At 44.8% G+C, this 13,495-nt stretch overlaps 1 protein-coding gene across 4 annotated transcripts in view; it reads left to right on the top strand.

The window, feature by feature from the left end:
* SLC37A3 (solute carrier family 37 member 3) overlaps positions 1-13,495 on the top strand; it is a 44,010-nt gene that overhangs the window by 10,571 nt on the left and 19,944 nt on the right. For all 4 annotated transcript variants that reach the window (XM_049643049.1, XM_049643047.1, XM_049643048.1 and 1 more), the window contains 3 exons: positions 5,728-5,820; positions 8,851-8,934; positions 11,022-11,167. In XM_049643049.1, coding sequence (XP_049499006.1) covers positions 5,728-5,820; positions 8,851-8,934; positions 11,022-11,167 — 323 coding nt within the window. The remainder of the gene's footprint in view (positions 1-5,727; positions 5,821-8,850; positions 8,935-11,021; positions 11,168-13,495) is intronic.

Genomic DNA, 13,495 nt, shown 5'->3' with positions numbered 1-13,495 from the left:
CAACGTGGGACTTGAACTTGCAACCCAGAGTCCAAAAGTCGCATGCTCCACCAACTGAGCCAGCCAGGCGCCCCTAAAATGCCACTTTTTCTATCAAATTTTTTCCTAGCTTCCACTAATTCCTCCCCCCCCCATCTGAACTATGTACGGTGTGTTACATAGTTTAATGTCTCAGTATTTAGGAACCTTGTGATTGTTTCATTTGTTTGTATCTTGCTTAAGAGTCTAGAAGTCAGGGAGTATGTATCCACTTCTTTGAATTCATTATGGATCAAGTGAATCCTTTGATGACCAGTTGGAATGGAGATGCTATTCTTTACGATACCCTATTTCAATATACAAATCCACTCCATGCATTATTTTAATGTTTTCATGTTTATTTTTCAGAGGGAGAGAGAGGAGAGAGAGAGACAGAGACACAGAGAGACAGAGAGACAGAGCATGAACGGGGGAGGGGCAGAGAGAGAGGGAGACACGGAATCTGAAACAGGCTCCAGGCTCAGAGCTGTCGGCACAGAGCCTGATGCGGGGCTCGAACTCATGCACCACAAGATCATGACCTGAGCTGAAACCAAGAGACAGACACTCAACTGACTGAGCCACCCAGGTGCCCCACTCCATGCATTCTTTACCACATTCCTTGAGTTGGATTATGTGGAATTGTAGATACATATTAATATTCTTGGCATGTCTTCTTTTTTTTTTAATTTTTAAAAATGTTTTTATTTATTTTTGAGACAGAGAGAGACAGAGCATGAGCAGGGGAGGGGCAGAGAGAGAGGGAGACACAGAATCTGAAGCAGGCTGCAGGCTCTGAGCTGTCAGCATAGAATTGGATGTGGAGCTTGAACTCATGAGCTGTGAGATCATGACCTGAGCTGAAGTCGGACGCTCAACCGACTGACCACCCCGGTGCCCCATAACAGGAACTTTTAAAAGCAAAGATGTTAGGAATAGAGGTTTAGATTTCACACTGAGTCTTGACAGTGCTGTGTGCTCCCTGAGTACATCTAAATGATCAAATGACTTGTCACAAACCTTGGAGTGCCCTTGAAGGGGTCATGTGCTCTAACCTCTCAACCAGTATAGATGCTTTCTTTGTCATTTTGAAAGATGATCACTCACCTTCTGCTTTAATACTTCTAGAAAGTTCTTTCTTATATTAGGGAAAAGTATTCTGCTGTTTAATTTTGATCTTGGGTTTTCTTCTGAGCCATTCATAGTGGTCGATTCCTGCTGCGTGACAGCCTGTTGAATATTCAGAGAAGACCTTTCTTCCTAAGTTTCTCTCATTTAGGCCAACGTGCATGGTTCCTTGAACTGTAGCGTAGTGGTGCGGTGTGCTGAATGTGATTTTGCGGGTGCAGTCTGATTAATATACAGAGCAACAGGATTTGATTTCGGCACTTAGTTTCTGGTTATGCTGCCTAAGGCTGCCTTTGTTTTTTAGGTAACTGAGTTTGGCCGCCCCCAAGACCACCCCCAGGTTTGATGATTCACCAAGAGGACTCACAGGACTCAGCTTATAGTCATATTCATAGCTGTGGATTATTACACTGAAAGGATACAGAGCAAAATCAGCAAAGGGAAAAGCACAGGCTGAGTTCTGGAGGAAGCCAGGTGCGAGCTTCCAAGAGGACTTTTTCAGTGGGGTCGTACAGGATGTATGTGATTCTTCCAGCAACAGGTTGTGACAACCTGTCTACCAGGGAAGGTTATTAGAGACTCAGTGCCCAGGGTTTTTATTGGGACTGGTCACATAGGCACCTTGTGCCTGACATGGACAAAAATTCCAGACGCCTAGGAGGAAAGGTTCAGCGTAAACCACATTGTTTGTACAAACAGTTTAGGTACAGTGAACCACTCTTAGTAGGAAAGGATGGGAACACTCCCAAAATCCAAGTTCTCAGGTGCCAGCCAGGGGCCAAACTCACAAGTAGGCATTTTTGAGGAGAACAGTCTCAGGCCTTCTCTGTTAACTCTTTATTGCCAGTAACCATGTTAACATTATTAGCTCTTGTGGGACTTGTATTAACTTTTCTGCTTAGGTGTTTATTTATTTACTTACTCTAATTGCTGCTAAAATAGATTTCACCATTCTGGTTTTTCAGAACTGTGGGTTAAGTACTTTGGATGGGTTGGTTATATAGAAGTCACGTTCAGACTTATCCTGGAGATCTTTGTATTTCCGTCTCTGCTGTCGTGGAGAGCAGTGCTGACCTTCCATTCCTTTCTTTACACTTTAAGGTCTGGGTTTTTTTCTTTCCTTTTCTTTCCTAAGCCTACTGCTGGGAGTGGAACAGCTGGGGTGATATGTACTTTTCACTCTTCCTGTGCTTCTGTGTCTGTAACTGTCAGCGCTAGCCTCCATTTGAGACTTGCTTTCTTGTCTGAAGTGGGAAGAGTTCTTAGAACCAGAAGTTTATGGGGCGCCAGAGTGGCTCAGTGGGTTAAGTATCTGACTCTTGATTTTAGCTCAGGTCATGATCTCACGGTTCATAAGATCGTGCTCCGTGTCGGGCTTTGCACTGACAGCATGGAGCCTGCTTGGGATTCATTCTCTCTCTCTCTCTCTCTCTCTCTCTCTCTCTCTCTCTGCCCCTCCTCTGCTCATTCATGCTCTCTCGCTCTCTCTCAAAATAAATAAAAAAAAAAAAAAAAAAAAAGAACCAGGGGTTTATGTAAAATTATTCTGAAAAATAGTTTGCTAACATAGCGTTAAACATTTAAGTGTCCTGAACAGCATCATCAAAAATTACTTATTATAGTTTTCATTTTAATGCATAGCTATCTTAGATGCTTTACAAAAAGAATTAAGCACACACAGTCTCTTCACCTGAGAATTTATCATGGATCCCACTGATATGGATGAACACTGAAAATAGGGAACAGAACATAAAATCTATGTTTAGAGATAGCAAGGAGGTAATGGTTAAATTTAATATTTGAGGACAACTTGACTGGAAATTGTAAGCAAGATTTTGTTCTATTAAATTAAAAAGCCTTACCTCCCCAGACAGTACAGTCCTTCCATGAGAGCAGTGTGATTGAGTCCAAGCTGTCCAGGAGAGGGTAGCGGGACTCAGGGTGTCCTCAACACTCTGTCTCACGCTCATCCACAGCTGCTCTTCCCCAGCAGAATCTCACGGAAAGCGATACCACTCACTGTGGTCAGAGAGCAGACCCCAGAACGGAAGTCAGCTTTAACTCATTCTCTGTGCACCACTTCAGGAAGCTCTTGTCAGTAGTTCCCCACCCCATGCCTCGCCCTCACTCTGTGCTAAACGTTCTTACTTAGGAAACCCCCACGCACACAATTTCACGCTTCCAGGAAGTGCCTCGGTGCTTAGTACAGCCCCTCCCCCCCACAACACGCGAAAACCCGACATGCATACAGGCCGGGGGAGGGGGGGCGGGGGTTCCCATGTTAATTGTATGTGTATGCAGGCCAGCTCAGCTACACCACTGCAGTGCATGGGATTTCACCGTGTGCAAGTCATTTCATTAAACACTGGGTGATTTGCTCTGTGTGCATGGACCATTTCTCACTAGTATGCATCCTTCTGACAAGTCTGTCTGACTTCTGTTGTTGAAGGGAACTTTCTTTACTAGGCTTGTTCTCTTACCTTATTTTCTCTATCTTTCTGTTAGTCCTATTTTGTTTTTTGTTTTTGTTTTTGTTTTCTTTTTGTTTTCCACTTGTTAAGTAGACCATCAAAAGTATATTTCAGCTGAATTCTGGTAGTAAAGCAAAAGAAAGCTATTTGAAATCTGTCCGTTCTTGTGAAAGCCACACCTGCAGGGAGTTTTGGTGACCTCTTGAGAGAGTAAAGAAGGACTCCTGAAACTTGGGGCAGCTGTTTGAGGCCACTGTCTCTAGCTCACATTGATGTGTGCCCAACAGGGCTTGGTCCTGGGTCCTAATGAGCATCAGGGCGGAAGATTGTGGCCTGAGGCAAAATGACTCGAATTGGGGAACTTTAGGGCCCCACTTAGTGCATGGAAATACCGATCGATCATTGTGTGGGCTGCTCTTTTCTCTACGGTGACAGCGTGTGAGGTGTTGTTAAAGGAGCAAGACTGACGCCTGAAGCCACACAGAAATAAGTCCCAATCCTTTAGAATCACACTTTACGCATTCTTTTATAATTTGGGGATTTTACTTTCTGTTAAACATTTTTTTTCTTTATCGCTGATTGTGATTTTTCTCTTTAATATTCTAAAGTCAGAATTTCTTTCCTGTAACATCCCATCTCAGAAATCATTTATTCTAGGAGTTCTCTCAGTTTTTGGGTTGAGGACCCCAAAGAGTTTTTGGTTTTGTGGGTTTACATTTATAGATATTTTAGAAATTAAAACTGTTTAGAAATTAAAACTGAGAAATTGAGGGGCGCCTGGGTGGCTCAGTCAGTTAAGTACCCCACTGCAGCTCAGGTCATGATCTCGCAGTCTGTGAGTTCGAGCCCCGTGTCGGGCTCTGTGCTGACAGCTCGGAGCCTGGAGCCTGCTTCAGATTCTGTGTCTCCCTCTCTTTCTTTCTCTATCTCACAAAAATAAATAAGCATTGAAAAAATTTTTTTAAAAACCTGAGAAATTGGAAAAAACCCGCCTCATCTCTTTTTTAGTTATTTTTTAAATGAATTAAGTAAACCCATAATGTGTTAACATAAATGACATTTTCTAAAAAATGAGTTTTCAAGACAAAAAAAATCACTTCATGAGGAGAATGACATTGATTTACATTTTTGCAAATCTCACATGTGGCTTAATAGAAGATAGTAGATTTTCAGTCTGCTTCTGAATTCAGTCTCTTGCCATCTGATCCTTTGAACTGTTCGAAGAGAATTTGGCCTTTCACAGATACACAGTGGAAAGGGGAGAAGTACTTTAAGAGTTTTTTCAGCTGATTGTGGGCATGTGTCTTTGATAGTACACCAGAATTTGACAAGTGGCAATTTCTTAAAGGTTAGTTGCCGTGTGGAATCTGAAACTGTATCGATTAACTTTTTGTACGCTTATATTAAGATCCATTTGTCTGTCTTGTACTTTGAATGGATTTTGAAGTGACAGGATCATTTCGTTCTTTTTTGAGGACATATCTGCCAAATACCCAAATCTGAATAACTGTGGCTCCTCTGTCAGTCATTCTTCCAAGTAAAAAACCGTATTGTGGCTCGTATTTCACACACTGCACGTGTGCTCTTCCTCGGGACAGCCGTGGTGCCTGGATGCCTAGCACCGGCACACAGAATATTAGAGATAAGCGGACTTGAGGGCCAGATTTAATAAATTTAATACTTTTTGCTTCTCGCCAAATATTTGAGCATCTAGCACGTACCAAGGACATTCTTAAGTGAAATTGGCCTGTTTTTGTTTTTGTTTTCTTTTAACTGTGAGCATGGCCATAAAGAATATAGCGATTAATAGTAGGGTCTGGCGTAACGGCCTTGACTCATGCTGAGCCACGAGGAGTTTTACCCACCGCTGCATACGCGCCGTCAGTGCAAAAGAAGAAAAAAAGCAGCTCACGTTTTCGTATTGTGCAAATAGCTTTGACCTTGCAAACCCTCTCATGTGTGTTTCCTTATCTACAGAGTGCTGATTTCCTCTGTGCAACCTCCCCAGGGCTCTGTGAGGGCGGGCAGAGGCCGTAGGTGCAGGTGCTTTGAGAGAGAGAAGGACTGACAGGTACCAGTGGGGACTGACCTGGCTCTTGTGTTGTTGTAGATCTGGAGCAGCAACCATTTGTTCCCCAGCGCAGAGGAGGCCACTCTTTTCCTTGGAACGCTGGACACCATTTTCCTCTTCTCTTATGCTGTGGTAAGTTTTAGAATTTGAGGGTTTTAGGTTGAGGAAAGATGTATATGGAAATGACTGCACACTTACGAAGTGTTTAAGGAATTCTAGAATTTCCTGACCCAGGAGAGTTCAGTTTTGCTGAAGTTTATATTTTGTGTCCTTCCCATCCATCTACCCAGCCATTCATTCATTTTTCATCCATCTGACAAATATTTACTGAGAACCTATCATGTGCCAGATACTCTTCTAGTCTGTGGGAGTTCATCAGTGAGCAACACAGGAAAAATCCCTAGCTTTATAAAGCTTACATTCTTGGGTGGGAGCTAAGGAGGACCAACAGTAACACGGCGCTGTACATAAGCAAATAAAGAGGATGGGTGGAGGTGATAGGTGCTGTGGAGAAGAATAAAGCAGGGAAAGGGGAATACATAGCCCCGGGTGGGAGTTGTAATTTAGGTAGGATGGCTGGGGAAGACCTCGGGTAGGAGGCTGTATTTGAGCCAAGACCTGATGTGAATGAGGTCTGGGTGATTAGAACAGAGAGACAGGAAGTGAGGCCAGAGAAGGTATGGGGCTCAGACCTTTAGGGCTTTGGTCCCTTTGTTGGGGCTTTGACTTTAACGTTGAGTGAGATGGGAAGCCATGGAAGGTTTTGCGCAGACGAGTGCTGGGATCTGCCCCATGTTTGTGCAGGTGCACTTGCTGCCCTGGGTGACTGAACCAAGGGCAAAGGCAGAAACAGGGAGACAGGTTAGGCTCTTCCGGTTTTGAGGTGAAGGATGATGATGTCTTAGATCCAGGGTGGGGTAACAGAGGTGGGAAGAGGTAGATTTTACCTGTGTTCTGAAGGTAGAACCAAGAATTCTTTTTCCTGTTGCGTGTGGAATATAAGAGAAAGAGAGGTGTCGAGAACAACTCTAGGGTAGAAGTATCATAGCTGAGTGGAGGACGGTGGGAGGGGTAGGCTTTGGGGGCAGTCTCTTTTAGACAGGTTACATGTGACATACCTATTATTGCCCAAAGGATGAAGAGTAGACATTTGATTATGTGAGTCTCGAGTTCAAGGTAGAGGCTCAGCCTAGCGGTACAGATTTCAGAGTCTTTGGCATCTAGATAATTTTCAGTTAGGAGACGATGGAATCATCCAAGGAGCAGGTGAGGATAAAGAAGAGGCGCGACAACTGAGCCATGGGGCTTCTGTTATCTCGAGGCAGGGGACGTGAAGAATGGGCACGTGGGCAGAGGTGCAGCAGTAAAGGGAGAGAACCGAGAGATGGTGGTGTCCTGGGAGCCATACCAGCATGGCAGGCGCTAATTCTGTGTCCAAGGTAGTCGTCTTGGATCGGGCAGCTGGGATCTCTGGTTGCGGGAGCTGTGTGGTGGCGGCTGAGCTCGGGCCGCGGGGAGCATACTGTGAGCCGTCCGCGCTTTTCTCCCAGGGTCTGATTTCCTCTCTTGCAAATGTGTCCAGTTATAAAAAAGTCCTTTGATTACGAATATCCAGGTGATGTGAAACACCAAGTGAAAGTCCCAGAGTAATCTCTGAGTGTTTCTTTGGGCAATTTTTGGAATATCTTTTCTTCAAAGAGGAAGCCTGTAGTAGTAGAAACAGTTGGAGCAGATCGTGGATCAATTAGCCTAACTCTTTTTTTTTTTTTTTTTTTTTAATTTTTTTTTTAAAGTTTTTTTTTTTTTTTTGGGACAGAGAGAGACAGAGCATGAACGGGGGAGGGGCAGAGAGAGAGGGAGACACAGAATCGGAAACAGGCTCCAGGCTCCGAGCCATCAGCCCAGAGCCCGACGCGGGGCTCGAACTCACGGACCGCGAGATCGTGACCTGGCTGAAGTCGGACGCTTAACCGACTGCGCCACCCAGGCGCCCCTCAATTAGCCTAACTCTTCACCCTGGGCATTTTGAGTAGGAAATCCCAATAACATGGTCATTCAGCTTTAGGTGGAGCACCCCCTGTGGGTGGAGCACCCCTGTGGGTGGAACACTCCCTGGAGTGCTTGTCACTGAGCCTTTACGGTGTATGTTAAGAAACAGCATCGTCCAGTGCAAAGACCACCTCTACCACAGTCAACTGCCTGTGTCATATTTGGTTTCCAAATGGAATTTAACCCTTTTTTTGATCTTTAGTTTCCTCTTATCTAGAGTTGCGATCATACCTATCACTAGGATTCAGTAGGTTTAGGAGATAAAGGGGCCACGAGCAGTCAGTGATCATGCTTCTTTATATCGAGCCGCAGGTCGACGATGAGACATACCGTCTGTTTTCTCTAGTATAGATACAGTCGGTGTGTCAGAAACACCTATACCTGGATTTAGGTTTTCAGTCAAGACATTTATTCCTTTTACATATTCATGGAAGAAACCCAGTGTATTGCCCTTGGCTCCTTAGTCTGCCTTGCGGCCGTGACCACCGGATTTTGATTCTTGCCGCTCAGTGGGAGGAGAGCAGGAGGCAGAACGTTTGTACTTATCTTCAACTAATTATTGGCTTTGTGCCCCTACACTCCCTGCCTCGTGAAGTCATGAAGCCCAAGGGTCAGATTAAACAGGCAGTGCTTGTGCCCCAGAAGCTTCTGTTGTGCAGGACGCGTTGTGACACATCTTGATTTCAGAATGCAAATGGCGAAGTGTAACCCCTATGGGAATGCACATCGCTGATCCTTAGGAGTTAATCTGTTCTAGAAAATGAAATATATTTGTGTGCTTGTTTTATTAGTATTTTTGCTTTGTTTTGTTTTTGGTTTTCCAGTCTCCTTTTTAGGCAGTGATGGGGATCCGCTTTTGGTAGAACCAGAGTTTACACTGGATTGTAGTATTTGGGTACGTGAGTTTGTTTACAGTGTAATGTGCAGAAACCCACTGTTATTTCACGAAACGTGTGTGAAACTGATGGAGACAGCTAGTCTGGGCTTATGAACGAAGTTTAATTTTGAGTCATGTCAGTGTTTTGTTTCCCTCACCTGCATCACATTGTATCTTCCTCTTTTTCATGTTGTGTCATTACTCAGAGCTGTAAAATAAACATGCTTTATTTTTAGGGCCTTTTCATCAGTGGAATTGTTGGAGATCGGCTTAATTTACGATGGGTTCTGTCGTTTGGCATGTGTTCTTCTGCACTAGTGGTAAGTTGAAAAGGTATTAGTGTTATTATCGTCATCATCAATATTATCATCTTGGTCAGGTATTTTGGAATCCAAGTACTCTCTCTATTTCTATATGTAGAATAGGAGAATAGAATTAATCTTCCATTTTTTTAGTAACTTGTGTGCCTTTTCAACTTGAGGGATTCTTTTTATTTTTTATTTTTATTTTTTTTTTTAACATTTATTTATTATTGAGAGACAGACAGAGCATGAGGATGGGAGGGGCAGAGAGAGGGGGAGACACAGAATCCGAAGCAGGCTCCAGGCTCCAGGCTCCAGGCTCCGAGCTGTCAGCACAGAGCCCGACGTGGGGCTCGAACTCACAAACTGCAAGATCATGACCTGAGCCGAAGTCAGACACCTAACCGACTGAGCCACCCAGGCGCCCCATCATTTAGGGGAATCTTTTTAAAGTGAGATTTGGATCATGCCCCTTCCCTGATTCGTTCACCACCAAAGCCAAGCATAAATAGCACGGCATTCAGTGCTCTCAAGAACCTGGTCCTGAGCCGCCTTGGTAGTTGTGTCGACCACTACACTTCACCACTTGGATCTGGCCATACTTTTTCCCGTGGTCCTAACACAGCCTGTGTCTTTCTGTCTCACTCTCTTTGCTCTCACTCTTCTTCCTGCCTCCAATGGCTCCCTGTTCAGTTAGCTCTCCATAGTCTAACTCAGGGTCTCCTGCAAGTGACTGGCTAAATGGCAGTTCTTTCATAATGCCTTACTCTCCTGACCTTCGTTCCTGAAAGGGATCGCTTCCTCTTCCGGGCTCCCCTGCCGCAGCACTTACGTTGTCTGCTGCTTAGGCTGCTGATTTCTGTATCAGTCTTGCTTTCCCTGGGGGTCTGCAGCATGATGGTTGAGGTCACAGATTTCCCGAGACCTGGACTACCTGGCTGTCACTTCCTCTTCCGCCATCTCCCAGCTGCCATTGCTCTTGCTTCAGCCTCATTGAAGACCTTCCTACGGGGCTGATAGGGAGGCTCTTGCGAGTTTCTATGTGCGAGGCCTGGGGAACAACGCCTAGCTAATTTAGTGCTCTAGAGGTCAAGATCCACATTTGATGCATCTTTTTTGTTTGTTTGTTTCCTAGCTCCTAGTGAGGAATTTTTATTGGTTGAATGAAAGCATCGATTTCAATTAGACCCTATTTTATGATTATTTTCCAATATCTGCCACTTGAGAGATTGAAACACTTCATTCATTCATAGCCTGCTCGCCTACCCACGTATGCATCTTATTTTAAAACCTGTGTACATTTTGTTTTGTTTTTTTACATTATTTGAAAAATTGAAGTATGTGCATGAACTCACACTTCTTGGTGTGTGGTTCCAAGTTTCAACAAACGAGTCCAGTTGTGTCACTACCATTCTTCCCTCCTCCCCCAGCCTCTGGTCAGCAACCACTGACCGTTTTTCTCTCCTTATACTTTTGCTTATTCCCCAATGGAAACATAATATGGTGCATTCCGTTTTTTAACCCATGCAGAATATTCCCCAGAGAAATTTCAACTGCAGACAAAATGTTTACTTGAGCAAAATGCCCACAAAAAGCAGTTGCTTGGCGAACGCTGCTGAATTACCGAGCCGATCACAGCTTCCACCGGTTCTCTTGACAGCTGCAGTAATAATGATGCTTGTGTGTCCTGGGCCCCACGGTGTGCGTGGCCCTGCGCTGACTGACCTTATATCCACAAACTCGGTCCTTACAGTTGTCCTCCACACACATGGGCCTGAGGACGAGAAAACGAGAGCTGTATGATGGGGTCGAACAATGAGGATTGAACTTTTTAGAGCAGAAGATCCACGTTGAGCCGGGGGCTGGTCGTCAGGGAGCTTTGTGTTGTTTGACGTCTTTCGTCAGTGGGGGCAGTTTAATGTGTTTGTCTTACTCGCTCGGTGCTGCTCTGAGCAGGAGCCTCTGGAGAGTCAGCCGCGTGTCTCTTAGGCCCGGGACCCTTGAATGTGTCTCTTCACGCAGAAACATAAGCATGGTAGGCAGTTAGGTGTCCTCTAGGTGTCTGCGTGGATGTCACGTGTCCCTTTTTCTTCCCTTCCTCGTAGGTGTTCGTCTTTGGCCCTGTCACGGAATGGCTGCATTTCTACAACAAGGGCCTCTACTGCTGTCTGTGGATTGGGAATGGCCTGCTGCAGTCTACCGGTTGGCCCTGTGTGGTTGCGGTTATGGGCAACTGGTTTGGGAAAGCGGGGTATGCCACTCCCTTTGTCTTTGATTTCTCTTTTTAAGTGGTTTTAATATCAGATTATTCACACCTGTCATCAGTCAGCTTGATCTTTTTGATCCTTCCTGTGCCTTCCCTCTATTTTAGAAAGAATAGTTGAGAGGTTTCACATTGGAGCGTGTCGGAAATGGTGTGGACTTGAGGGGTGGCCTAGCCCCGTGAGACACGTTCTGTTTTATTCTTAAATAAATAATGTTTATTTATTTTTGAGAGAGTGGGGGTGGGGAGATTTCTACATGGGGCTCAATCCCACGACCCTGGGATCGTGACCTGAGCTGAAATTGAGAGTCAGATGCTCAACCAACTGAGCCATCCAGTCTCCCCCCATCCCCCAGCACATTTTTTTTTTTAATGTTTATTTATTTTTGAGAGAGACCGACAGAGTGCAAGCAGGGTAGGGGCAGAGAGAGAGAGGGAGACACAGAATCCAAAGCAGGCTCCAGGCTCTGAGCTGTCAGCACAGAACCTGACGCGGGGCTCGAACCCACGAACCGTGAGATCGTGACCTGAGCTGAAGTCGGATGCTCAACCGACTGAGCCACTCAGGCGCCCCAAGATAATTTTTTTTTTTTAGTTTTTTTATTTTGAAAGAGAGAGGAGGGTAGAGGGGCTGATAGAGGGAGAGAATCCTAAGCAGGCTCTGTGCTGCCAGCAGCTGATGTGGAGACTCGATCTCACGAATTACGAGATCAAGACCCGAGCCAAAATCAAGAGTCAGATGCTTAACTGAGCCACCCGGGTGCCCCAAAGATAATCACTTTGACACATATCATTTTGAGATCCTTCTTACTTGAGCTTTTATTTTTTTAAATTTTTATTCATTTTTTTAAAAAATGTTTTTTTTTTTTTAATTTATTTATTTTGAGAGAGACAGCACAAGTGGGAGAGGGGCAGAGACAAAGGGAGAGAGAGAATCCCAAGCAGGCTCTGCTTTGCCTGCACAGAGCTTGATGTGGGGCTTGAACCCACGGAGCCATGAAATCATGACATGAGCTGAAACCAAGAGTCAGACGCTTAACTGACTGAGCCATCCAAGTGCCCTCCAAAATGTTTATTTATTTATTTTGAGAGAGAGAGAGGGAGAGAGAGAGAGAGGGAGGGAGGGAGGGAGAGAGAGAGAGAGAGAAAGTGTGTGGGAGGGGCAGAGAGAGAATCCCAAGTAGGCTCTATGCTGTTAGCACAGAGCCTGATGTGGACTTCATCTCATGAACCTTGAGATCATGACCTGAGCCAAAATCAAGAGTCTGAACACTTAACTGACTGAGCTACCCAGGCACTCCTTACCTGAGCTTTTATAAATTGGATGACCCTGGGTGTTTGAAAGCAGTGCCTGGACAGGTTGACCATTCCATTATTTCTATGGATCAATCACAAAGAAAAAAACTTGAGCCATTATTGTTCATTTTTGAGCATTGGACAATTTGTTTTTAAACAAGTAATACTAGTAAGTGAAATTGATGATGTGCTACTTAAGGCCCAGTGAGGTTTCCTCTAAAACACAGCAATAGGGGCGCCTGGGTGGCTCAGTCGGTTGAGCGGCCGACTTCGGCTCAGGTCACAATCTCACGGTCCCTGAGTTCGAGCCCTGCGTCGGGCTCTGTGCCGACTGCTCAGAGCCTGGAGCCTGTTTCAGATTCTGTGTCTCCCTCTCTCTCTGACCCTCCCCCGTTCATGCTCTGTCTCTCTCTGTCTCAAAAATAAATAAACGTTAAAAAAATTTTTTTTAAATAAAACACAGCAATAAACCACAAAGTACCATTAAAACTATGACAATTTAAAGCAGTTCTTTTTCAACTGGTTTCTTCTAAAATCATGTCTTTGGTTAGCCAGTGTTGTTCAGAGACTGACCTGACTCTCCTCCAGGACCCTCTTGCTAGATTTTGTATGTTTTATGATTTTTTATTTTAATTAATTAATTAATTAATTTTTAAACTTTTTTTTTTTTAACGTTTATTTATTTTTGAGACAGAGAGAGACAGAGCATGAACAGGGGAGGGTCAGGCAGAGAGGGAGACACAGAATCTGAAAGAGGCTCCAGGCTCTGAGCTGTCAGCACAGAGCCCAATGCAGGGCTTCAACTCACAGACCGCGAGATCATGACCTGAGCCAAAGTTGGACGCTTAACCGGCTGAGCCACCCAGGCGCCCCTTAATTTTTTAACATTTATTTATTTTTGAGAGACAGAGACAGATAGAGCATGAGTTGGGGAGGGGCAGAGAGAGAGGGAGATACAGAATCCGAAGCAGGCTCTAGGCTCTGAGCTGTCAGTACAGAGCCTGACACGGGACTCGAACC

The sequence above is a fragment of the Panthera uncia genome, chromosome A2 (genome assembly GCF_023721935.1).
Source record: "Panthera uncia isolate 11264 chromosome A2, Puncia_PCG_1.0, whole genome shotgun sequence".
In the NCBI taxonomy this organism is placed as follows: Eukaryota; Metazoa; Chordata; class Mammalia; order Carnivora; family Felidae; genus Panthera; species Panthera uncia.
Note: the sequence above shows the minus strand (reverse complement) of the source record. Positions and strands in the feature narration are given on the sequence as shown.